The sequence below is a fragment of the Cetorhinus maximus genome, chromosome 6 (assembly GCF_964194155.1).
Source record: "Cetorhinus maximus chromosome 6, sCetMax3.hap1.1, whole genome shotgun sequence".
In the NCBI taxonomy this organism is placed as follows: domain Eukaryota; kingdom Metazoa; phylum Chordata; class Chondrichthyes; order Lamniformes; family Cetorhinidae; genus Cetorhinus; species Cetorhinus maximus.
Genome location: NC_135884.1, coordinates 138078267 through 138105958, shown reverse-complemented (window position 1 = coordinate 138105958; position 27692 = coordinate 138078267). Strand labels below are relative to the sequence as shown.

The following is a 27692-nucleotide window of genomic DNA, read 5'->3' as shown; positions in this document are numbered from 1 at the left end:
AGCTATAGAAGATTGAGGGATAATCTAATAGAGGATATTAAGATAATGAAAGGATTTGATTGGGTAAAAAAGAAAGACTTACATTTATCTAGCACATTTCATGACCTCATAACATCACAAAGCACTTTACAGCGAATGAATTACTTAGTTACAGTTGCAATGTAGGAAAATGGGGCAGCCAATTTGCAGCACAAGGCCCCACAAACAACAGAGATAATGACCAGATAATCTGTGTTTTTTTTAGTGATGTTGGTTGAGGAATAAATATTGGCCAGGGCACCTGGGAGAACTCTTCTGTTTTTCTTCAAAATAATATCAGGGCATCTTTTCCACCTACCTGAGAGGGCAGATATTTCATCTGATTGCACTTCTGACAAAGGAACACCCCCTCAACACTGCACCGGAATGCTCATGTATCTGGAGTGGGATTTGAAGCCACAATTTTCTGAAGGAGACCTGAGTTCTACCACTGGAATTATTTTCTTTGGCAGGAGAATCCAGAACAAGGATCATAACCTTAAAGCTAGAGGTAGGCCATTCAACAGTGATGTCTAGAAGCACTTCTTCACATAAAATGGGCATTAGCAATTCTTTTCCAAAGAGCTGTCGAGGTAAGGTCAATTGGGCATTTCCTAACTGAGATTGATACATTTTTTGTTAGGTAAAGATATCAAGCGCTGTAAAATCAAAGCCTGTAAATGGGGATCAGTCATGATCTAGATGAATTGAGGGGCTGACTCATCCTGTCCCATCCACGTTCATGCATGCAAATTACCACTTGGATGCAGTGCCAAAGCAGAGTTGGCATCCATGGACCCATACCCAAACACGAGTCACCTACCTGAGCTTTGGGCAGAACAAAACAAAATGCCAGAAAACCGAGGGCGGGGGGGGGGGAGCAAAAAAGGAAGAAAGAAAAATAATCTGTGGAGAGAGAAACAGAGTTGACGTCTGGAGGAGTCAACTCTGTTTCTCTCTCTCTCCACAGAGGCTGTAAGACCTGCTGAGCTTTTTCGAGCATTTTTTTTTGTGTTTGTTTCAGATTTCCAGCATCCTCATCTATCTAAAGAAAAAAAAACAATGAGCCGCCCAGCATCAACCTGCAGCCTGACAATGGGATTTAATTCGACGACAGCTGAGTGGAAACCCCGCATTGTCCCTGCCGGATTCCAACAGGGGGAGACATGCATGTACACACCGGTCACTGAGATCAGCCTTAAGGAGGCAAAGTGAGTCGATGGTGACAGACGGAAATACGACATCACCAACGCCCACAGCCGGTAAAAGGGGCTGAAATGCATCCGCTAAAGCGGCTTGCATTTATCCGCAGACTCATAGCGGGTGCTTCCTAACCTATGTTGGAGAGCCGTTATTAGATATTGTGGAGCCTGTCTGAATCCAGTCTGAAAATAAAACACCAGCTGCAGCTCCTCCTGCAAGTTGCAGAACGTTATTATTTTTTTTTGCCTTTTGTTTTCCTATTAGCCCATTGATAGTCGGATCAGGGATTTATTGTACAGAAGTTTGCCAGCTGATTCACCTAGCGTTGAAATGGCTACGAAGATTGATAAAGAAGCGTGCAGAGAGTCGTATAATCTCGTCCGGGATGATAACAACGATGTCAATTGGTTCGTTTGAGCACAAATCGTTCACTTTTTCTTGTAATTAGGCAAACTTCGTCCTTTTAGATCTAACTATATAAATATATCTACATTGTGTGTGTGTGTGTCTGTCTCTCTCTCCCTTCTAGGGTTATTTTTAAATACGACGGACACCTTATTGTTCCTGATTCACAAGGCACAGAATACCAGGACTTTAAACTTCAATGCACAGGTAAGATTTGGGGGGCTTTTATGACTGTAAACGCCATTTGTTTTATTTACCCTTGTTTGATGTGTACAGCACCTATCTAGTGGAAGAAAGGTACCTCGCCTAACCCCACAAAAACCCCGCACTCAGAGAGATCACTTCATCGTGTGATGATACCTCGCTCTACTTAGTACTGCATCTGGAGTACTGCATTCCCTGTAGAAATTATCCTCCCTTATCGATATTTTGCTATCAATCAATCGATGGCTCACTTTTACGGCAATATTAATCCAACCAAAGGAAACTTAACTATTTAACTAGGTTATACCCGGTTTTAATATACCATCGAGGACTGGGGGGGGCACGACCATTGATTAGAAACGGAGAGGGAAGCAAATTGACGGATCGAAGCTACTGGATAGATTGGGTTGCTGGACAGTATTTAAAAAACGACCTGAACGACGATCTGTCACCTAACCAACTGTGGGGGGGGTGGGGGTGTTGGTGGTTGTAAATGATTTATTGAATCATGACCAGAAGTGTTCACAACTTTAGTTTAATAATTTTAACAGTAATCTATTCCAGTGGGCAAAAGATATTTTATCTGAGCATAAATGTAACTATTTGTAATTAACTCGCCCCGCTATATTTTGTGTTGCCAGCTTAAAAAGCTCCCAATAAAATGTAGCTACTTTTTTTTAAGGTGTGGCACTTGTGATCGCAGCTTACTTGAGGTTCCCTATTTCTGTAGACTGTAAACGCTAAATATCGTCCCTCGTCCTCAAATATTTAACTAATTTTTTTTTTTAAAAGGTCAAATATTTCAAAGCACCTGGCTTCAAACTTGCCATTCCGAAGTGTGGATTTTAGTATTGTGGAGTGCTAATTGACTGTCGGTCTAAAATGGTTTAGTTGCAAACGTTAATCAAGATTTAAGTTTTTTTTCCCTCGGGCAACTTCAATAACCTAAAGAGGGAACCATTTTGTTGTTTTTTTTAAAAAAAAACTTTGGGGCTATTTTGATAAAACATTCACTTCTTTTACTCTCAATTGTATGATTTTTATTTGAAATTCAATGTTGGATTCATCCCCACTCTTTAGAAGAACTGTGAAATGTAGATTTTAAATCTTCCTATTGTGTTATTATTATTGGATGGTTAGTGTTGGTCCCAAAATTGGTTGAGGTTTTGTTTTTTGGATTTTGTTTCTTTGCTGTTACCTCCTACGCATGGCTTTTCTCCCTTTCACCCATCAGAAATGGCTGTGGGGAGAAAAGACAAGGTTCTGCCATTGCTTTCGAGCAATAGATGAGCCTGGTCTCTGGTCCCTTTTGGGGATTTGTTCAAATGCTCAATGCCTGACCATCCCACGGTATTGCATGCTGACACACTCTCTGCATTACTCCCAAGGAGTGGCTTAAACTTGTCATGCTCATTGGATTACAACTCTTTACCCCTTTGCTCTTAAAGACGACTTCTGCCTTTATTTTGGCATGCACTTTGGTCGTTAATTGAAATAATTACTCTGTATCTGAGTTAGAAGTACTGATTTATTAGTGAGCAAATCTTCTCCCTTTTATTTAAAAAGTGCAGATGCTAGAAATGTAAAATATGAGCATCTCTAGAGAGAGGCCTGGCTGAATGCTGAATGACCTAAGTGGTTATGTTCAGAATTGACCTACTTCTAACTTGCTGCCGTTCTGATTGGCAGATGACCGTATATTATTTGGGTTTCATCGAATCATCACTGGAGATGCCATGAGCAAACGTGCCAAGTTTGCTCTGATCACCTGGATTGGAGATGGAGTCACTGTACTGCAGAGAGCCAAAGTCAGCACTGATAAAAGTTTGGTAAAGGAAGTAGTACAGGTAGGTTGTTAACACTTGCTTATTTTTTTTTCTCCCTTTTAAACCTTATCAACCCTTTTTTGTTTACATAAGCTTCCATGCAATTGCAGGTCATTTATTTCTGAACTTTAATCAATCAGTAAAATGTTGTGGAGCCAGTTGGAAAAGGAGAGGTTTTTAATTGTGTGGCTACTGATGTTTTAGTTATTAGTTTCCAGTTACTTTTTAAAAAAAAAACTACTTTATTCATAGCCATGCTCATTCCAGAATCTGATATGAGTTTGCAGGCTGACTTTGTCATGCAAGTAATAATGTTTTTGACAGTGCTCTAACATTTGTAGATGCCAGGAGAAATTTGATTTTGAAATATTCTGCAGCTGTATTTACAATAAAAATATTAGGGATTTGCTAAGGAATAACTCTAATTTTTTTTTTTGACTATCCAAATGCAGCTGCACTTTACTACTTTTCCAAGCTGTCTCTCCCTACTTTAGGAATGACAAATGGGACTTGATGCATATATAATGTAATATATTGTACCTAAGGCCCATTGGCAGTGTGTACAGTGAGCATGTTAATCAAGTAAAATGTTTTTAATAGCTTGCAAATCTTACTTCCAACCAATCAGTTTGCTTGTTTCCTTCAATTTAAAATTTATAATGCTGTTCAATAAGCTACCAGTATAAATGTAGATGAAGTGATTTATGAAGAATGCATTCTCACTTGTAATGTATGGCCTGGATGCTCTACATTGGATGTAAATCACTTAGCTTATAAATACTGTACTGCTTGCTTTCTTCAAAAATCATATCTTTAATTATGAATGGAGCTTGTTACTTTGTTGTTCATAACAGCCTCAGGGTTAAGGGCACCTACGGTGACTCTTTTTAAAAAGCATTATGTCGTGTTGCTCATCCTTGGCTGTAGAAGGGTTGTTATGATTTAGGCTTTCTCCCAACACTGCGCTAGTATCATGGAAGAAAGGCAGTTTCCATTAGCAGACAGTCTCTAATGAATCAAAACCTGCTCCCTTGTGCATCTTGTGTGTGGGACAGCATGCCACAGGGATAATAATTAGCTTTAATTATAATGTAATCCATTAGAGATAGAAATAGAATGTTTATCACCTTGTACAAAATCATACTTGTGTTCAGATTAACACAACTAAGTATCTTTGAGTAACATGATTACATGGAAGCAGACACACCAAGTTATTGAGTGTGCAAATGATCTGCCACGAAGGATTAATGTATATCTTCAGAATACATTTATTGAATGGAAAGTGAAGTAGTCCAATCCGAAACTAGGGTACTAAATCTAAACAAAGGAAACTACGCTGGTGTGAGTGGTGAGTTGGCCATGATAGATTGGGGGAACTTCATTAAAAGGCATGATAGTAGATAGGCAATGGCTAATATTTAAGGAATGGGTGCAGGCGGTGGAACAGTTATACATTCCTTTCTGGCGCAAAAACACAACAGGAAAAGTGACCTAACTATGGCTAACAAAGAGGAGCCATATAAAGTTGCCAGAAAAAGGAGCAAGCCTGAGGATAGGGAGAAATTTATAATTCAACAAGGGGGCCAAAGAGGTTGATCAAGAGGGTGGGGGAATAGTCTAAAAATAGAGTAAACTTGTAAGGAACATAAAAGTAAGCTGTGAATGCTTCCTTAAGTATGTAAAAAGAAAAAGATTCATGAAGACTAATGAAGGTCCCTTACAGCCTGCAACAGGAGAATTTATAATGGAGAACAAGGAAATTGCAGAGCAATTAAACAACTACTTTAATTGGAAGAAGACATAAATAATTTCCCAGAAATACTAGGGAACAAAGGGTCTAGTGAGAAGGAGGAATTGAAGGAAATTAATATTACTATAAAAAAAATAGTGCTGGAGAAATTAATGGGACCGAAAGCTGATAAATTCCCAGAGCCTGATAATCTATCAGAGGACTGGAGAATTGCAAACATTACGCCCTTGTTCAAAAAATGTTGTAAAGATAAGCCCAGCAATTACAGACCAGTCAGTTTAACTTCAGTGGTGGGAAAGATTCTAGAAATAATTATTGGGATAGAATTAGTAGTCACATGGAAAAATATGGGTTGATAAGGAAGAGCCAGCATAGATTTCTAAAGGGGAAATCATGTCTAACTTGCTGGAGTTTTTTGAAGAGGTAACAGAAAAGGTCAATGAGGGTAATGCTGTTGATGTGGTGTTCATGGGCTTTCAAAAAGCATTTGATACAGTGCCGCACAATAGACTTGAGTAAAGTCATTGCTCATGGAGTATAAGTGACAGTAGCAACATGGATACAAAATTGGCTGAAAAATAGGAAGCAGAGAATACTGGTCAATGGATATTTTTTGGGCTGGAGGAAGGTTTGTAGTGGAGTTCCCCAGAGGTTGGAATTGGGACCCTTGCTTTTCCTAATATATATTAATGATCTAGATTTGGTGTGCAGGGTAAAATTTAACTTTTCAGAAGATATGAAACTTGGGAGTGTTGTAAAGAGGAGGGCAATGTGGAACTTCAAAGGGACATGGACATGTTGGTGGAGTGGGCAGGTAGGTGGCAGATGAAGTTCAATGTGGAGATGTATGAGGTGATGTATTTTGGTAGGAAGAGCATGGGCAGAAAATATAAAATAAGGGGTGAAGTTTTGAAGGGGCCGCAGGAGCAGAGAGACCTGGGTATAAATGTGCATAGATCATTGAAGGTGGCAGGACAGGTGGAGAGAGTGTTAATAAAGCATATAGTATCCTGGACTTTATTAATAGGAGCATAAGAGTACAAGAGCAAGGAGGTTATGCTGAATTTATACGAGACACTCATTTGACCTCAGCTGGAGTATTGTGTACAGTTCCGGGTGCCACATTAAAGGAAGGATGTGAACACATTGGAGAGAGTGCAGAGGAGGTTTACAAGAATGGTTCCAGGGATGAGAAACTTCAGTTACAAAGATAGATTGGAGAGATTGGGAACGCTCTCCTTGGAGAGAAGAAGACTAAGAGGAGATTTGATAGAAGTGTTCAAAGTCATGAGGGGGCTGGACAGAGTAGATAGGGAGAAGCTGTTCCTGCTCTTAAAAGGATCAAGAATGAGAGGGAACAGATTTAAAGTGACTTGCAAAAGATGTGACGTGAGAAAAATCTTTTTCACACAATGAGTGGTTCAGGTCTGGAATGCACTGCCTTGGAGTGTGGTGGAGGCAGGTTCAATCGAAGCATTCAAGAGGGCAATAGATTGTTTCTATTCAGATAATCATGTGCAGGGGTATGGGGAATAAACAGGGCAATGCCACTAGGTCATAATGCTCATTTGGAGAGCTGGTGCAGACACGATGGGCTGAATGGCTTCCATCTGTGCCCTTAACATTCTGTGATTCTGTCACATCCCAGAATACTAAAGGAGGTGGCCATAGAATTGTGGATGCATTGTTGTCATCTTCCAAAATTCTACGGATTCTGGAATAGTGCTGGTATGTTGGAGGGTGGCAAGTGTAACCCCACTATTTAAAAAAGGAGAGTGGGGAAAAAACAGGAAATTACAGACCTGTAGCCTAACATGGATAGTACGGGAAATGCTAGAATCTATAATAAAGGATGTGATAACAGGACACTTAGAAAATATCAATGGGATTAGACAAAGTCAGCATGGATTTATGAAAGGGAAATCATGTTTGACAAGCCTACTGGAGATTTTTTGAGGACTTAGCTAGTTGAATAGATCAGGGAGAACCAGTGGATGTGGTGTATTTGGATTTTCAGAAAGCTTTTGATAAAGTCTCACAAGAGATTAGTGTGCAAAATTAAAACACATGGGATTGAAGGTAATATATTTGCATGGATTGAGAATTGGCTAGCCGACAGGAAACAGTCAGAATAAATGGGTCTTTTTCGGAGTGGCAGGTGGTGGCCAATGGGGTACTAAAGACATCGATGCTTGGGGCCCCAGCTATTCACAATGTATATCAATGATTTGGATGAGGGAACCAAATGTAAAATTTCCAAGTTTGCTGATGACTCAAAACGAGGTGGGAATGTGAGTGGTGAGGAGGATGTTAAGAGGCTTCAAGGTAACATAAACAAGTTGAGTGAGTGGGCAAATACATGATAGATGCAGTAAAACTTTGCTAAGTGTGAAGTTATCCACTTTGGTAGGAAAAACAGAATGGCAAAGTATTATTGAAATGTTGACGTACAAAGGGAACTGGGTGTCCTTGTGCACCAGTTGATGAAAGCAAGCACGCAGGTGCAGCAAGCAGTTAAGAAGGCAAATGGTATGTTGGCCTTATCGCAATAGGATAGGAGTATAGGAACAAGGATGTCTTACTGCAGCTGTACAGAGCCTTGGTGTGACCACACCTGGAGTATTGTGTGCAGTTTTGGTCCCCTTACCTAAGAAAGGATATACTTGCCATAGAGGGAGTGCAGCGAAGGTTCACCAGACTGATTCCTGGGATGGCAGGATTGTCTTATGAGGAGAGATTGGGCCGACTAGGCCTGTATTCACTGGAGTTCAGAAGAGTGAGAGGGGACCTCATTGAAATGAATACAATTCTGACAGGGCTGGACAGACTGGATGCAGGGATGATATTTCCACTGGCTGGGGAATCTAGAACAAGGGGTCACAGTCTCAGGATGTAGGGTAGGCCATTAAGGATTGAAATGAGGAGAAACTTCTTCTAAGAGGTTGGTGAACCTGTGGAATTCTCTGCCACAGCAGGCTGTGGAGGCTAAGCCAGTGAATATATTTAGGAAGAAAGCACATTTCTAGACACTAAAGGAGTCATAGGGTATGGGGAGAGAGCAGTAGTATGGCATTGAGATTGGGGATCAGCCATGATCACATGAATGGTGGAGCAGGCTGAAAGGGCTGAATGGCCTACTCCTATTTTCTATGTTTCCATTGCACCATCTAATAATCTGAAAATGACTTCTGGAAATTGTCTTTCATGTACTACCAGGTTAGCACATGAACAATACATTTGCTGTCTCATGCTAGCCTAAGAATTTATAGTGCCAATTTCAGAAACCAAATGCGTGGTGAGATTAAAAGTATGCAGTATATGGTTGCCCAAGAAGTTTCTGAATAAAGAGCTGTCCATTTAACAAAGATAAATGGACAGCAAGCATCTCTCATCATTGAGCAGCTTGTGCATCATCTTTTCAAACAAGGACTAATTAGTGATTTTTAAACAAAAATCAGTACTGGTCATGGAAGACTTTTGCCCATTTAATTAAATTCTTTTATACTGATTATTCCACTCCTTCGCTCTGCCCCCTTCGCGCCTGACCCAGTCATGGTATTAACTCAGAGTTTCATGGATAGCAGGTTCCAAGAGGTGATCGCCCAACAGCTTGTGTGCAGTCTAGACAATCGAGAAAGACCAGGCAGGTAGTGCAGGAGTCCCCTGAGTGCATCTTACACTCAAATCAGTATTCTGGGGTTCTGTTGAGGCTATAAAGGGGGCAGGAGAAAGGTTGGGAAAACAGTAGTGTTAGGGGAACAGATGGTTATTTGTGGCTGCAGACATGATTCCAAGATGGCATGTTGCCTCCTTGATGCCAGGGTCAAGGATGTTGCAGAGCACCTTGAAGGGAAAGGGTTAACAATCAGTGGCTATGGCTCATATTGCTACCAATGACATGGGTAGAGGTCCTAGCGGCAGATCTTGAGGATCTAGGAAGAAGGCTAACAATCAGGACGTAGTAATCCAGATTGCTCCTGGTGTCATGTGTTAGTGAGTATAGAAGGATGGAGCAGAAGTCTGTCTCTCTTCTCCACCCCCCCCACCCCCCCCCCACCACTCCCTCCAGCTCCCCACCCCCAAACCCAGTCAGCCCAAGCCAGTCACCACCCTGACTTAGAAATATATTGCCGCTCCTTCACTGTCACTGGGTCAAAATCCTGGAACGTCTTCCCTAAAAGCATGTTAGGTGCATCTACACCGCTTGGACTGCAGAGGTTCAAGAAGGCAGCTCACCACCACCTTCTCAAGGGCAACTAGGGATGAGCAATAAATGGTAGCCCAGCCGGCGAAGCCAACATCCCATAAATGAAATTATTAAAAAAAAGATGGTGCAGAAGGAAGAGTCTTGATTTCTGGGACATTGTGATCAGTTCTGGGAAGGCGGGACTTCACCATGACTGGGAACAAATCCTCATCGGGTGGATTGGTGGTGTTGTTGGCAAAAGTTTTTAACTAATTTTTCAGGGAAGTGGGAACCAGGATGTAGTAACAAGGAGAAATAAGGTGTACAAAGGATTGGCAGAGACAAATACCCCCAAAGTAATAAATAAATTTATTAGGTGGAGGTCAAACTAAAATAAGATTAAAAGGTCTAAATTAGGTTTACAATGAATGTGTGTAAACGCACAGTGGTAAATAAGGTTGGTGAGCTGTAGGTGTAGATGGTCACATGGGAATATGATGTCATGGTAGTAGCGGAGACCTGGCTCAAAAGGGCATGGCTGGATACTGAATATTCTTGGGTACAAAGTACTTGGGAAAGATAGGGATAGAAGGAGATGGCAGTGTAGTGGTAATGTTACTGGACTAGTAATTCAGAGGCCCAGGCTAATGTCCTGGGTGTGTGTTCAAATCCCACCATGACAGCTGGTGGAATTTAAATTCAATTAATAAGCCTGGAATTAAAAGCTAACCTCAGTAGTGGTGACCATGACAGCTATCATCAATTGATGTAAAAACTCATCTAGTTCAGATGGATTTAGAGAAGATAATCTTCTATCCTTATTCTACAAATGACTCCAGGCCCACAGCAATGTGGTTGAAATGGCCTAGCAAATCAATCAATTCAAGTGCAGCTCCAAGATGTGCAACAAATGGTATAAAGGGCAGAGAGGAAGAGTTAATGAAGTGTGCCCAGGAGAATTTTCTTGGTGCATTCCTGGCTCAACAAGGAAGGACGCATTGCTGGATATGGTTCTTACGGTGAGGTCGGTGAAGTGGATCAAGTATCAGTAGGGGAGGATTTGGGGGACAGTGATCTAATTATCATAAGGTTTAAGTTAGTTGTGGAAAAGACAAGGAGCAATTGCACAGAAAGAAAATCTTTAATTGGCGGGCGACCAATTTCAACGCAACTTCAGATGGGATGTATTCAAAAATATTGAGGGACACAAGGATGGAAATTGCGGCGGCAGAGGTCGATACTTAGGGCTGCTGCAATTGATTATTTTTATTGACTTAGACTTGGATGTACAGAGCACTTTCAAAATTAGCATATTACACAAAACTTGGAAGTATTGTGAACTGAGAGAAGGACAGTGATAAATGTCGAGAGCGTAGATAGTCTGGTGGAATGGGTGAACATGTGGCAGATGAAATTTAATGTAGATAAGTGTTATGTGATGCCTTTTACTAGGAAGCCTGAGAGACAATATAAAATAGAGGGTAACATTCTGATAAGAGTACAGAAACAGAGACCTTAGGTATATGTGCATAAATCATTGAAGGAGGCAGGGCAAGTTGAGAAAGCGATTTAAACAGATATTTGGATACTGGGCTTTGTAAATAGCGGCATTGGTTACAAAAGCAAGGAAGCTATGGTGAACCTTTTAAACACCGGTTTGGCCTCAACAGCAGCATTGTGACTAATTCTTGGCACCACACTTTAGGAAGGGAGTGAAGGCTTTAAAGAGGGTGCAGATAAGATTTATGCGGATGGTTTTGGGGATGAGGGACCACAGTTGGGGGTATAGATTGGAGAAGCTGAGGTTGTTCTCCTTAGAAGAGAAATTTAAGGGGAGGTTAAATATTCAAAATCATGGAGGGTCCTTACAGCAGGTAGAGAACCTGCTGTCATCGGCAGAAGGGACGAGAGCTAGAGGGTTCTGATTTAAAGTGTGAGGCAAAAGAGCTAAAGATAATATGAGGAGAGCCTGTTTTGCATACACAGAGTATTTACAGTTTGGAATGCACTGCCTGAGGGTGGTGGGCAGTGGAGGCAGATTGAATCATGGCTTTCAAAATGAAATTGATCAGCACTTGAAGGGGAAAATTTGTAGGCCTACAGCGAAAGAGGCAGGGAGTGGGATTCGTTAAATTGGTCTTGTAGAGAGCTGACATGGACTCAATGGGCTGAATGGCAGCCTCCTGCACTTCAAATATTCTATGATTTGTAATACAGTTGTGTATTTTTGGGCAATTAGAACAAAGTCTACTTGATATAACATCTTAAATGGCTGAATTTAATTTTTCATACTTAATTCTTGCCAGCGATTCAAACTATTCCCTGCATCTGATATTGGAACTCTTAAATAAATAGCTATTTTTCTTAAGTGTTTTGCAGCCTGATAGTGTCCGGAACAAAAATATGCCCTTGCCTTGCATGCAGTTTCTGTCTCACTTTTTAAATATGGATGAACAAAGATAGCTTTATCTGGTCACGCTCCTGACATGGACAAAGAAGAGCTTATTCTGAGAGAAAGCTAGCTGAAGTCAGTTGGCTTGGGCTTTGCACTCCTTATCCAGAGTGTTTAAAAATAAATTTGAATTGATAAAGTCTCTCCTCCTTCAGATCTGGGACAGGTACAGATCTGAAGAGTGTCACCTCCAACTGCACCCCCGCCCCCCCGCCCCTTCCACCCTGCCCATGGTTCAGTCTCATGCAGAATTTGGGTCCCATTTGTGAGTGGGCATGTGTAAGCTGCATGCAAATAAGGGGAACATGCTGTGTTTCTTGTCAATTGTGCTGTTTTATTTAATGTAATGGAGCTAGTTGGTCCAGGTGTGTTCAAAAGAGAGTAAGAATCTTCCTGTGTAAGTAGCTCAACAAGGGAAGGATTTTATTTTTGAAACGGGAAATCCTATATTCTGGGCAATATGGAGTTGTTTGCATCCAGAGCCTGTGGTAAGCCTCAGTCTTGGAGCTCTGCTTCATTTGTTTTTTTTTTCTTTCCCCCCCCCCCCACTCCCCTTCCCTATGTTATGCCAATAACTATAATGCTGTAGAGTTGGATGGTTCCATGTGGCCATCTCTAACAAGTGCAAGTCTTACCTTCCTCCTCTTCCTTCCCTGTCCAGGACACACATCGCATAATTTGGGTAGGAGCTAGAAAACCTGGGCAGATTTATTCTCATTTATATGTTTTATGAAGCCATTGGTTGAATTCTACACTCCTGTGCTGCCTTCAGGGTGAAAATTGAGGCTAGAAGTTATGAATAAGCGTGGAAGCTGGAATTTTAACTAAGATTGGTGCTCTTATGTCTTTGTGCTCAGCAGTCAACCTTATTTGATAAATCCTCTGCTGATTAGCAAGAATTTTTTTCCTATCTCCACCCTTTTAAATTTATAAATACAGATTAAGAGCAACTTGTATGTTTTCCCAAGGGTTTAAGCTTGAAATTGCATTTGAATAATGTTTGTCAACTGAACTATCCTTGCATTTTCTCTGCCCTTATTTGTGTGCACCAAGATGCAGTATTCACAACGGACATGACCAAAATTGTTTTTGTTTTTAGGTCATTTATCTCATTGCTGTGTCTCCAAATTTAGCTGTTTGTAATTACTTACATTGTAACAGTGATTGCATTTCAAAATTACTTCACTGACAAATGCTATAAATTTGTTCCTCCCTTCTCTTATTTCCCTATTGTGTGTATCTTCTTTGGATGTCCAATGTCATGCACAACCAATGAGGCCTAAACCACAGGAGGGCCTGGTAAATTTGGTGTATGGCTGGCCCACCTAGTTAGTATCCCATCATAGTAATCTAATGTACACTAATCATAGTGTATCTTGAACAACCTGTAGCACTATTCAGTTTAACAGAATATCTGAAGGCATTTCTGATATATAATTTACTAATAGTTTGTGTCTGCGTGTGTTTGTCCTTTTTTGTCCTTGATTTCCAGGCCTGGCACCTGAAGGTGAGGAGTTTCTATATAATCAAATTACTAAAGCTTCTGAATCAAGAGACCTGTTTGGGTGACTTTAATTTTCCAGCAATTCAGTAACACAATGTGATGGACTGGACAGTGCAGTTGAAACATTTGTTGAAATAAGACTGTTTCCTAATTCCTCATGTCAATGAGGGAACCAGGGTAATCGTTTAATAGATCTAGTTTTTAAAAGCAAGCCTAACTTGGTATCAGACTTTCATGTGGGGAATCACCGAGGAAAAGCATAATACTTGTAAGGTTTCAATTGGTTAATGGAACTGAAAATCACAGTTAATTCTGGATTTTAAAAGGGCCAAGTTCAATATGATACTTTGAAAATGTTCAATTGATTTAACCCTGCTGATGGAAAATGACATCTGAGTACAAGTGGCACATGTGTAAAGAGCATCTTAAAATATACATAAGATATGTATGTCCCTACAGAAGGGTGCTTGGCAAGAATAAGTCAAGGTGACTGGTCATATACAAAGACCAGATGTTGAAATGTTTTCATAAATCAAAAACAGATAATTCTCAGGAACATAAAGACCAGTATTGTGCACAATTAAGGGAAACTAAAGCCAAGTCAGCTAAAAGATTATTAGAAGAGGGTAATGGGCAATTGTAGCAACAATAGGAAACTCATTTAACCATAAGTAAGAATACCTGAAATACCGTGTTGGGCTATTGAAAGATTCTCTAGGACAGACTTTTAATGGATTCTGGCAGAGGTATTTGTCTTCAAGAAAATAAGTACTTCAAGAATAAAGACTGAGCATTGCATCAATGAAGAGCAGCAAGTTGTGCTGTTAACTGTAAAATTGTTAACAAAATAGATGAGAATGTGAGCTTAGATTGGAGTCCTGGCCCAGATGAGATGCACTCAAGAAATGCGTCCACTAAAGAAAAGGGACAGATCCTTTGCGAGCCCTGTATCTTTAATAGCTCACTGAAGTCAGGACTTGTATCTTTGGAATGGCAGGATATTGATATAGTTCCAGTTTCAAAAAAGGCAGAGCCAGGTAACTATAGCCCCATTAGCTTAACTTCAATAATGGGTAGCCTTTTTTAAGCATCTTCTCTATCATAAGAAATGCCCAACATGCCCACTTGAATAGAGGTAGCATCTGGAAAAGGAAGTTGTATATTATAAATTTGAATTTTTTTTTTTGAAATTATGAATTAGTGGATCAGGGCAATCAAGTTGCCATTGTTGGCTTGGACTTTCAGAAAGCCTTTGATAAAGTACCCTTGCAAATGACTGCTCTGCAAGATAGAATCTTGTGGAATTGAAGAGAATTTACTGCAGTGGATTAAAAATTGGCTGAAGGCCTTTGGGAAGAAAGTTGCTCATATATTTGGATTTGTTTTCTGATCAGTTACCGTAAGTGCCTGTAGGGATCCGTATTGGGGTCTTTGTTCTTTATGTCAAGGCCATAAATAAGAAGATAGTTGTAGAGGAAATAATTCACAAATTTGTGGATCAAATAAAGCTGAGTGTAGAGCATGTTTCAATGATGCAGGCAGATCTTGATGTATTGGGGACATGAATCCTGTGTTTATCAAATGATGTTTACATCGGGAAAGCACAGTGTTATGCATGTGGGCAGGTCTAAATATACATAGTCTACAAGGAACAGAATTGAAACCAGTGGTGAAGGAAAACACGGACAAAAGTGAGGTGAGAGTAACTGCCTTTAACATCAAGACAGCATTTGACCAAACGTGGCATCAAGGAAGCCCTAGCAAAATTGAAGTAAGTGGGAATCGAAGGGAAAACTCTCCACAGATGGAGACATGCCTCAAACAAAGGAAGGTGATTGTGGCTTTTGGAGATCAATCATCTTGGCTCCAGGATATTCCTGCAGAAGATCTTCAGGCTAGTGTCTTAAACCCAACCATTTTCAGCTGCTTCATTAATGACCTGCCCTCCTTCATAAAGACAGAAATAGGGATGTTCGCTGATGATTTAAGTGTTTGGTACCATTTGTGACTTCAGACACTGAAGGAATCCAATCCCATATGCAGCAAGACCTGGACATCATTCAGGCTTGGGCTGAGAAGTAACAAGTAACATTTGTGCCATACAAGTACGAGACCATGACCATCTAAAATGAGAGAATCTAACTATCTCCCCATGTCATTCAATGTCATTACCATTGCTGAATCCCCCACCATTAACATCTTGGGGTTACTATTGACCAGAAACTGAACTAGACCAGCCATATAAATAGTGGCTACAAGAGCCAGTTAGAGGCTGGGAAATCTGTGGAGAGTAACTCCCCTCCAGACTCTCCAAAACCTGTCCACCATCTGCAAGACACAAGTCAGGAGTGTGATAGAATACTCCTCACTTGCCTGGATGAGTGCAGCTCCAACAACACTCAAGAAGCTTGACACCATCTAGGACAAAGCAACCCTTGAGACTGGCATCCCATCCACCACCTTCAACAACCTCCATCGCCAGGTATAACATGGGAGACCAGCCAGGACAATGTTGGAATAGTCGAATCTAGATGTATCAAAGGTATAAATGAGGGTTTCTGCAGCAGATGAGCTGAGATGAACGAAGCCAGGCGATATTACAGAAGTGGAAATATGTGTGATGGCATGAATATGAGGTCAGAAGCTCTTTTAGGGTCAACTGTGACACCAAGGTTGAGAACAGGCGAGCTTATTCTCAGACTGTTCCCAGGGAAAGGGATGGAGTTGGTAGTTAGGGAGCAGAGAGTGAAAACAACGGATTCAGTGTTTCCAATATTTACTTGGAGGAAATTTCTGCTCATCCAGTGCTGGATGTCTAACATTGTGGCATCAGTGGAAGAGTAGGGAAAATGATGCTGAGGTAAAGCTTGGTGTCCTCTGTGTACATTTGAAAGTACAGTATTAGTTTTCATATGATGTTGCCAAGGGGCAGCATGTAGATGAGAAATAGGACCACACCAAGGAAAGATCCTTGGAGGCAATGGAGCAGGAAGAGAAGTCATTGCATATTATTCTTTGGCTATGGCGAGATAGACAAGAATGGAATCTGGTGAGTGCAGTCCAGCTGGACCATGGTGGAGAAGCATTGGAGGAAAATGGTATGGTCAAAGGTGGCAGACAGGTCAAGGAGGGAAAATTTACCCATGTCAGAGTAACAATGTAATTTGTGACTTTGACAAAAGCTGACTTGGTACTGTGGCCGGGGCAATAACCTAATTGCAGGGATTTAAACGTGGCGTACTGGGAAAGATAGGAATGGATTTGGATGGCAACAAGACAGTCAAGGACATCCTTATGGCAGTAGAGCCATTAGAGACCCATCAGTGGGAGGATTTAATTGCTGCATGAGATTTATATAGGTCTTAGGCTGTTTAGGAAACCTAAAAGGTTTCCATTAGAGTGAATATAGGAATTTATAATAAAATAAGGGGAAAGTGTACATCTTTAGTGTGAGTAGAAATAGGAAAATAGGGAGGATTAATGTGTGGCATCATACATGCTGCAGGAAGGAGGGCTTTAGATTCTTGGCACTTTGGGACCAGTTCTGCAGCAGGAGGCATCTGTTCAAAAGGGACATGTTGCACCGCAGCAGGACTGGGACTAGTCCTCACAGCAAGCTTCACTAAGTGTATATGGGGAGGATTTAAACTAAATTGGCAGGGGATGGAATGGGCACCAGATAGAAGTAGAAAAGAGGAACAAGTTACACAAAGGAGTGAACATTGGATAGTATTAGAGAGCGAAACAGTGCCATATTAGGAGCAGATTAAGAACAATTCCGGGGAACACAGTGGTTTATATTGCATGTATCTAAATGCACAAAGTGTGGTGAATGAGGTTAGTGAGCTCCAAGCACAAATAGCCATGTGGAATATGATGTAGTGGCAATAACAGTAAAGTGTCTTAAAATTGGTGAGGACTGAGCACCTAATATTCATGGGTACAAAGTGATCAGGAAAGAGGGAGGTGGGGTAGCATTATTCATAAGGGAAGATGTAGTGTTCCACAGTAAGGATGCCCTTGGAGGGGGCAAAGATGAAATTCATTTGTTCAGAGCTGAGAAGCAAAAAAGGGTATGATCATTATTGGGGGTGTTCCATATGCCTGCAAATAGAGAGATAGAGGTGAAAATCTGCAGGGAGATCTGATTGTAAAGAACTATAGAGTGGTGATACTTGTAGAATTTTATTACCCAAATCTTGATAGTAATATCAACAACAAAAGTACCTGGAAAAACTCAGCAGGTCTGGCAGCATCTGCGGAGAGGAACACAGTTAACGTTTCAAGTCCCAATGACCGTTCAACAGAACGGAGTGAAAATAGAAGAGAGGTGAAATATAAGCTGGTTTAAGGAGGGGTGGGACAAGTAGAGCTGGAACTTGTCCCCCCCACCCCCACCACCTCTTAAACCAGCTTATATTCACCTCTTTTCTATTTTTACTTAGTTCTGTTAAAGGGTCATTCGGACTCGAAACGTTAACTGTGTTCCTCTCCGCAGATGCTGCCAGACCTGCTGAGTTTTTCCAGATATTTTTATTTTTGTTTTGGATTTCCAGCATCAACAGTTTTTTGCTTTTATCTTAATAGTAATATGTTTGGAGTAAAGGGTAAGCAGTGGGTGGACTTTCTGAAATGTGTTTGAGAGAACTTCCTTGATCAGAGGCCTGGGTCTAACGAGGAAGGAGACATAGCTGAATATTGTACAGGGAAATTGGGCGGGCTAAGCCGACCAAGTGTCTGTCGGCGAGCACTTTGGCACGAGTGATCATTGCTAATCTAAACATTATGATACAATGAAGAATAGCAGGAGCAATCTAAAGTAGAACTTCTTAATTGGAAGAGGGCTAATATCAATGGGATGAGTAGGAATCAAGCCAGGGTAAAATGGAACCAAAGGTTGACGGGAAAAATTGGCTGACAGATCAATGGGTGATCTTTAAGGAGGAAATGCTTTAGGTACATGTCAACAAGGGTGAAAGGTAGGGGATACCTAATGCCAGGGCTCCTTGGATGGCAGGGGAAATAAAGAATATGATGAAACAAAAAAAAAAGTGCATGATGCATGTCGGGTGAATTCTTCAAGCAAGAACCAGGCCAAATACAATAAGTTGAGAAGGAAAGTGAGGAAAAATATGACTGGCAAAGTGAGAGTGAGAATAGAATGGTGGTTAATATAAAGGTGACCCAAATATCATCGACTGGCATGTAAGTAGTAAGAGGTAGAGTGGGACCTATTGGGGGCAAAGAGAATAATAGATGCTTAGAGGCACAGAGCAAGGCTAGAATACTAAAGTCAGCACCCTCTTTTGAAATGATTGATGATATTGATAGAAGGGGAAATGGAGGTAACAGGTGAAAATTGATATGAAGGATGCACTGGAAAGGCTGACTGTGCTTGGAGTGGATAAGTCACCTGGTCTGGATTGTTTGCATCCTAGGCCGCTAAAGGATGTAGTGGAATAATCTTCCAGCCTTCCCTCGATATGGAGGAGATGCTAGAGGACTGTAGAGTGGCAAATGTGACCCCCTTATTCAAGAAAGGGTGTAAGACATTTTCTAGTAACTACAGACTGGTTAGTTTAACATCAGTGGTGGTTAAGGTTTTCGAAACAGTGATCTGGTGGGGGGGAAAATTAAATCAAAAGATACATCAAGAGGTTTGAGTTAATTAAGGAGAGCCAGCACGGATTTGTAAAAGGCAAATCATGCTTGACTAATCTAATTGAATTTTTTGAAGTAACCGAGAAGGAGGTCAAAGGGATTGCAGTGGATGTTGTCTATATGGATTTTAAGAAAGCCTTTGACAAAGGCTGCTTAGACAGCACCTTCCAAACCCATAACCGTTGCCATCTAGAAGGGCCAGGGCACCAGGCACATGGGAACACCACCACCTGGAAATTGTCCTCCAAGCCACTAGCCATCCTGACTTGGAAATATATCGCCATTTCTTCACTGTCGCTGGGTCAAAATTCTGGAACTCCCACCCTAACAGTGCTGTGGGTGTACCTACACCACATGGACTGCAGTGGTTCAAGAAGGCAACTCACCATCACCTTTAAGGGCAATTAGGGGTGTGTAATAAATGCTGGCCTAACCAGCAACTCCCACATCCCATGTATGAACTAAAAAAAAACATAAAAGGCTGGTTAACAAAATTGAGGCTTGTGTCATAGGAGGATCAGTATCAGCTTGGATAAAAACTTGGCGTGAGGAATAAAAACAGCGATTTGTGGTAAATGTTTGTTTTTCAGACTGGAGAATGTTGACAGTGGTGTTCCTCATGGTTCAGTGCTAGGACCTTCTGCTTGTTTTTTGATGGAAATGACTTGGATATTGAAATACAAAAAAAAATTCAAAATTTGCTGACAATACCTAAATTGGAGTATGGCTGAAAGTCAGGATGATACCAGTCAGCTGAAGCAGGACACGGGCTACAAGAATGGGCAGACAAGTGGCTGATGAATTATGAAGTGATGTATTTTGGCGATAGGGAGAGGCAATAGGGGCACAGTTCTAAAGCATATAGGGCGATTGGGGTTCTTGTGCATAGTTCTCTGAATGTGGCAGAGCACATTGAGAGCAGTTAGCAAATCATATGGGATCTTGCTCTTAAGTAGAGCTTATTGAATACAAAAGCAGTCATGCTGAACCTGTATAAGGTTCTGGTTATACCCCAACTAGAGCATTGTGTTCAGTTCTGCACTACAGTTCAGCAATGATGTAAAGGTCCTTGGGAGGTGCAGAGGAGATTTACCAGAATGTTTTCAAGTCTCAGGGATTTTGGCTACAAGATTAGGTTGTAGAAGCTTGGTCTCCTTGGAGCAAAGGAGGTTGAGGAGAGATTTGATAGAAGTGTACAAGATTATGACAGGTTTAGATAAGGTAGAAAAAGAAGCTGTTCCTGTTAGCTGATGGTACAAAGACCAGGGGACACAGATTTAAGGTTTAGGGCAAGAGTTTCAGATGAATGTGAGGAAGATCTTTTTTACACAGAGAGATAATGATTTGGAACTCGCTGCCTGTGAGAGTGGTGGAAGCAGAGATGGTGAACAATTTCAGAAGGAAATTGGATATTCTTTTAAAATCCATTCATGGGATGTGGCAACACTGGCAAGACCAGCATTTATTACCCACCCTTGCCATGAGAAGTTGGTGGTGAGCTGCCTTCTTGAACCGCTGTAGTCCATGAGTTGTTGGAATACCCACAGGGCTATTAGGAAGGGAGTTCCAGGATTTTGACCCAGTATCAATGAAAGAACAACTATATAGTTTCAAGTCTGGATGGTGTGGCTTGGAGGCTTGCAGGTGGTGGTGTTCCCATGCATCTGCTGCCCTTGTCCCTCTAGGTGATGAGGTCATTGGTTTGGAAGGTGCTGTTGAAGTACACCTCAGCTGTTTGAGGGAAATTAACTTACAGGACTATGGAGATGGAATGGGACTGATTGGATTGCTCTACAGAGAAATGGCATGGACTTGCTGGGCCAAATGGCCTCCTGTGCTGTTATAACTAAGTGAAGATTGCATTGCATTACAGTGTGCACCCTGGTGAAATTATCTCCTACTTTTCAACATCTGAAGACTGTACTTGGTTGTGCTGCCATGTGTACAGAAGTTGAATAAGTCTAAATTTAGCTTTCACATTCCATTTTTTTTGCCCTATTTTGTGGCTTACCTTGAATTTATGTTGGTTGCTCAACTCTCTAGCCCCACCTCAACTTTCCCTTAACACCCACCATTGTTTTCTTTAAGTGTAAAACATCCCCCCCACCCCCCATGCATGATATTAAAAGTGGCACAAAAAAAGACAACCTAGCTTAAGGTAGCTGTGCTATTTGGAAGTTGAAAACCTGGCGTTGCTCACTGATGATCCTCAAGGATCTTCCTCTTCTCCAATGTGATTTGAGTTTATGAATTGAGCTTGCCTCTTGGCTTGGTAAAATAGAATTCAATATAAAGTCATAGCAGAAAACTAAATAATGAGAGGGAAAGGCATAAGAGAACAAAGGAAAAATTAGTTTAAAAGAAAATCTCAAACAACAATTAAAATCTGAAGTATTGAAACTCCACTTGTAAAAGTGAATTTACAGTGCCAACAAGGTTGTTTAGCAATAATTAAGACTTGACACATCATTAAAAGTTCACTTACAATTAAATGGACAAGTCCAAACTTTTTTTCTCTAGTGTACATAGTTGGAAGGACCTGAAGTTGAATACTTACATGTAATTGATTGATGAGGATCTACGAAGTAACAATGTATGAAGTTTGTGAAGGAGCAGGACAACATGGACAACAACTACCTGATTTTCTACATGTAGCTGTGCCTGTGGAAACTGGAAATTGCTGCCTGATTCACTCAATATTGAGCTGGTAGCATAACAATTCTTAATGAGAAATCCAGGCCAGTGCATCCCTTTAAGACCACAGTGCAATTTTTGTGCCTTTGGTTAAAGCGAGGATAATTACTCTTGGATCCTTGGGCCATTTAGAAGTCAGACTGGATATTTGTTAAGGTGATTCAGTTAATTTGTATATATTTTTATAGTAGTTTCTCCTATATTGGAAACAATTGGCTGCCTCTCTCATGCATAGTATGACTGAAGTATTTAGTATCCATCACACTTCAAGTGTTATACAAAGAACTAAGAGATGGGAGCAGGAGTAGACCAAATGTTGTTTCGTACCTGTTCCACCATTCAGTAAAATCATGGCTGATCTGATCTTGGCCTCAACTCCACTATCCTACCTGATTCCCATAAACCTTGACTCCCCTATAGTTCAAATTCACACATCTCACATTAATTTTGTCATAAATTACCCAGTACCCTTATTGGTTTTATTCAAATACGTAATTGATTTAATGCTACTGAATCATATTATTGAAGTTTAAAATGCAATACCAAGTATGAAATGGAATGTTTTTCAGGGTAATGTGTAAGATGTGCGATAAGCACTTTTCAGTACCTTTTTAAGTGTCAAAATCACACTCTTTTCCAATAATGTTGCCCATCTAATTGCCACCATATTTTTCAATATTAAATTTATAATTTTCTGTGGTCTCACTTGTATCTTGGAGAAAGCAAATCAGACATTATTCATTTACTTTAAGTTGTTAGAGCAAGCTTCTTGATACTTAATTTGATGTGGGTATCGTATTTGGGTAGAGATCCTTTAAAGGGTAGGATACATGTTTTGTCTTCTAGAGGAACAATTTGTATTCATTGTGCAGAGTAAATTAACATGTCTGTCAGGACTTTCTGGCTCTTACAATACAGCTTCAGCCAGCAAAATGCAACCATTCTGGCTCTTACAATACAGCTTTTGTAACCAATAATAAATAGGTCTAAAAACAGATGGCCTGAATTTATAAAATACTGAACTTCAGTAAATACACTGCTGAAAATCCTTGCACTAAATATGTTAGTATTTCACACATGTTTACTGCTTGGGCTTCTTTCTCCAAACTCGGAACTTTCACAGTTTATTACGACTGCAAGCCCCATGACAAAATAATACTTAACTTAACCTACCGACATCACAACAACTTAGCGGCTTTAATGTAATATGTTCCAAAGGCACTTCAAAGAAGCATTCTAAAATTAAATATGAAACTGAGCCACATAAGAAGATATTAGGCTGGATGGTCAAAAGCTTGGCAAAGAGGTAAGTTTTAAGGAGCCTCTCTTAAAGGAGGGAAGAGGAGGAGAGATTTAGGGAGGGGATTGTAGAGCCTGGGGCCTAGGAACTGAAGGCACAGCCAGCAATAGTGAAGTCAGTAAAATTGGGGATGCGCGCGAGGCCAGAATATTAGGAGTGCAGATATTTTAGGGGGTTGGAGGAGAATGGAGATAGAGAGCTATGGCCATGGACGGAGTTGTATAGGAGGAGAACTTGCTCAGCAATGTAGATCAATGAAAATGGGTATTGGGTGAACAGGACTTGGTATAAGTTAAGACACAGGCAGCAGAGCTTTGGATGACTTAGCAATTAGGGAGCGTAGAATGTGAGAGACCAACAAGGACTGCATTGGAATAGTCAATTCTAGAGGTAACAAAGGCATAATGAAGGTTTCAGCAGCAGACGAGTTGAGATGGGCAATTGTTATGGAGGTGAATAGGCAGTCTTAGTGATGATGTAAATATGTGGTTGGCATCCCATCTTGGGGTCAAATACGATACCAAGATTGTAGAAAGACTGGTATGGTCTCCTCTGTTTCCAGGGAGAGGGGGATTTGGTAGCTAGGGAATAGAGTTTAGAGTAAGAAAATTTCTTTCTTGTATTGTGTACAAGTAAGTAAAAGCATCTTTCTTAAACCACTTCCCAACACTGTTAGAAAGCCATATTAATGTAAATTAGCTTTTAAATCTCATGTTTTGGAATTGATTTTGCTTCCTATAGAGTCCTGCTCACAACTGAATATGACCATGTATTTATTTTTGATTGGAATGGTAACAGATTCCCATTAAAGGAATCTATTCATAAGCACCAAAATATTGCTGGAAATTGTGCTTGTAGAAGGTATTCTACATATAACAGCGATGGCCTAATTTTTATCAAGTGAATTTGAGCTTTTTCATATTGCAGAGGGTGAAGTAATCAATATTTGATTTGCATTTTGAATGCAAAGTAAGCTAGTGTTCATTAGTGCTCACACACTATACTAGGAAATTTTCAAATTATGTCAAGTCAAACAAAATTACATAAAGTAATTTGGGGACACTTGCTACCACTATACAATGGGTTAGTCAGGGGGGCAGAAGAGTGGCAAATAGAATTCAGTCTGGAGACAGCATTTGTGGAGGGCAAACGAGGCAAGTGAATACGCAAGTGGTAGGATACAGAGATATGTAGAAGGCAAAGTGCCCTTTAAAGTGCATGTCCATGGATCCCTGAAAGCAGCACGACCACACATACCGTTGCTGAATCCTCCACCTTCAGCATCAATGTGACACTTAACTATACCAAGCCATACTGTGGCAATAAGAGCAGGTCAATCACTAGTGACGATCACATCCCAAGTTGCAAGGACGGGTAGATGAGGTGGTTAATACACATGGTATACTTTCATTATTAACCTTCCTGCTCTTATATTCTAAGTTATACCAGAACCGTACAAAACATGAGGCCACAGCTAGAGCACTGTGTATAGTTCTGGTCATGTTGGAGGAAGGATGTGATCTCACTGGAATGAGTACAGAGGAAATTTACAAGGATTTTGAAAGAACTGCAGAGGTTTAACTATTTGCTTTGGAACAGAGGAGGCTAAGGGAAGATTTAATTGAGGTGTATGACGTCGAGATGTCTAGAGTGCAATAAGCAGGGGCATAGATTTAAAGTAATTGGTGGAAGAATTAGAAGGGAGTTGAATTTTTTTTTCAACCAGAAGGTGATTGAGTTCTGGAATTCATTGCCTCAAAAGGTGGTGGAGGCAGAAACCTTCAAATGCATATCAAAATACTTTTTAAAATGTGAAGTGCTGTACCTTAAAAGGCTATGGACTTGCAGCTGGAAAGTGGGATGAGGCTGGTCAGCCCTTATATAACTAACCCACACAATGGGCCGAATGATGGCCTCTATGCTGTCAATTTCTGATTTTTATAATTCTATACAGAACCCATGGTGACGGAGGATAGAAGGGTTCAAAATTGATAAGGAAGCAGTATTGGATAAACTGTCAGTACTTAAAAGTTGACAAGGCACCAGGACTAGAAGAGATGCATCTAAGGATATTGACAGAAGTGAGTGGAAATTGCAGGGGCACTGGTCATAATCTTTCAGTCTTCCCTAGACTCAGGAGGTGCTGGAGGACTGGAGAAGTACAAAATATGGCCTTGTTCAAAAAGGATAAACCCAGGAATTACAGAGCAGTCAGTTTAACTTCAGTGGTGGGGAAGCTTCTAGAAACAATTATTCAGGATAGAATTAATAATCATACGGAAATTTTTTTTTAACACGCAGCTAAAATATTTTGAAACTCTTTTGACCATTGTTAATTTTCTGCCATTGTCCTTATTTTCCTGATACCTGTTTATGAAAATTGCTTTTACAGATTAGTTAATGATTGCTCCAAGTGTCCATATTTTTATTCTTTTTCTTTAGAAATTCAATTTTTAGTGTGCCTGAATTTTTGGCTACAACTAATGAATGAATTTGTGAAACATTTCTGTTCATATATCAACATTACATTTGTTTTCAGAGCCCTTGATTAATTGAGGTTATTTAATTCTACATGTACTCTAGAATTTTGAGTTTGTCCACTTCTAGGGAAATTTATGACAAATGGACTTGATGATGTGCACGTGGAATTTGAAATGCTTTGAAGTGTGCATTTTGGCAGAGTGAACTTGTGCCAAGTGCTTAAGTTTTAAAATCTTTCATTTGTTATTCACCAAAAATCTTTTCTTTTGCCTTGTAGAACTTTGCTAAGGAGTTTGTCATTTGTGATGAACAAGAATTGGCTGAGGAATACATCAAACAAGAACTAGAGAAAACTGGAGGAGCCAATTATGATGCACAACTTGAATGAAGTGTATGAGCAACCTTCAATCTGCTGCTTGGCTATAGGATGTGGAGAAAATTGGATGGTCATATAGTTGCACCTCTACCCACATCAACCCCAAGGGACTTGTAGTCACTCAGCATCATGAATGCCCTCTTTAATTTAGTTTGGAGGTGCATGTAAGAGTCCACCGGCACAGTCAAAAGCTTCTCATCAATTTATTGATTTGCCTTTTCTTTGTTTAAATTGTGGTTGACATGATTATTTTTTCCAAATGATCCCAGGAGAAGATTTCTTATTTCGTTTCAATTTTTATATGCAAGTTTGCCAAGGCTGCTTGTTCTGGAAACCTGTTAGTGGTGGGCATGGCGGGGGACAGATGATGATGATGATGATGATGATGATGCATTCTCAAATAAATCTTTTTCAAAAATGAAACCACTGTTTTTTTTTGATATGAAGCAACTTTTAACAAGTCAAGAAATACAAGCTATTAACCTTCAGAATTGTGCTTATAAGACTTTTACTAAGTTGTTGTTTGGCAATGGTGTAAACTGTTGGGATTGAGCTTTCTGGAATGACCTCTGGACATTAACTGTCAACATCACAATCCACTTAAGTGATAATTCATTTTGCTTCTGCATCGCGACGGGAAAATTTCACACCACCATTTGCTCTATTCAGTAACATTGCTGAGCGAATTGCTACAATTCCATCCGCCAATGTGTAGAAGCCAAGTTAAGGTTGTAAGCTATTGCTAATTTATCATATCCATCAGATATGGACAGTTTAGTGCTGGTGTTTTATGTTCAAAAATCCACTCACATTTAAACCAAACCGAGGTCTTCCAGGTATTGGTACAATTATGATTTTGGTTTTGCGGATGCCTGGTGAATGAATGATTGTTAAGGAACTGGCCTTACAGCCATTGTTCCTGGATTTCGGTATCAATGGTATGAAAATGGCATCAACCAAGAATGCTTTTTCTTTAGCCCTTAAAACAAAAATTGTACAATGATTTGAGAAGACAAATGCAATCTTTATTTGGGTAAGTAGTGATTTTGGTTAGAAGCTGATAGACAGTGCTAACCCGAAGGAGCTCTGCTTTGCTTCTCTTTCCTCGCCTCATCCCTTCACAAACTCTAGTCATGCAAGGGACAATTCACAGCCATCTTGGATACAATAAGAGTCAGAGAGAGAGGAAAGAAAGAAAATCGGGCCTGGCGAGCACACCAAATCCAAATAATGGTGCCTTATAGCAATAGTAGTAACATATACATTTATATAGCACCTTTTAACATAGTAAAACATCCCAAGGCAGTACTTCAGGAGTATTATCAAACAAAATTTGACACTGACCATGAGATATTGGGGCAGATGAACAAAAGCTTAGTCAAAGTATTAGGCTATAAGGAGGAGAGAGAAGATCATGAGCTTGGGGAGGGAATTCCAAAGCTTAGAACCTAGGCAGCTGTAGGAACAGCTGTAATTAATTGTAAATTGAGATAGCCTAAGAGACTAGAATTGAAGTACAGAGATCCTGGAGTGTGTAGGGATGGAGGATGTTAGCAATTAGGGAGGGATAAGGCAAAGGAGAGATTTGAAAACAGATTTTAAAGTTGAGGCTTTGCCAACTGGGGAGCAATG

The 27692-nt window shown here is 40.4% G+C and overlaps 1 protein-coding gene across 1 annotated transcript; it reads left to right on the top strand.

Moving 5' to 3' along the window:
- Positions 1-1245: 1245 nt before the first annotated feature.
- On the top strand, positions 1246-26483 carry cotl1 (coactosin-like F-actin binding protein 1). Its single transcript, XM_078544581.1, has 4 exons — positions 1246-1628; positions 1751-1833; positions 3520-3677; positions 25962-26483. The coding sequence occupies exons 1-4, from the start codon at positions 1552-1554 to the stop codon at positions 26070-26072; spliced, it is 429 nt and encodes a 142-aa protein (XP_078400707.1). The 5' UTR covers positions 1246-1551; the 3' UTR covers positions 26073-26483.
- The last annotated feature ends 1209 nt before the right edge of the window (positions 26484-27692 follow it).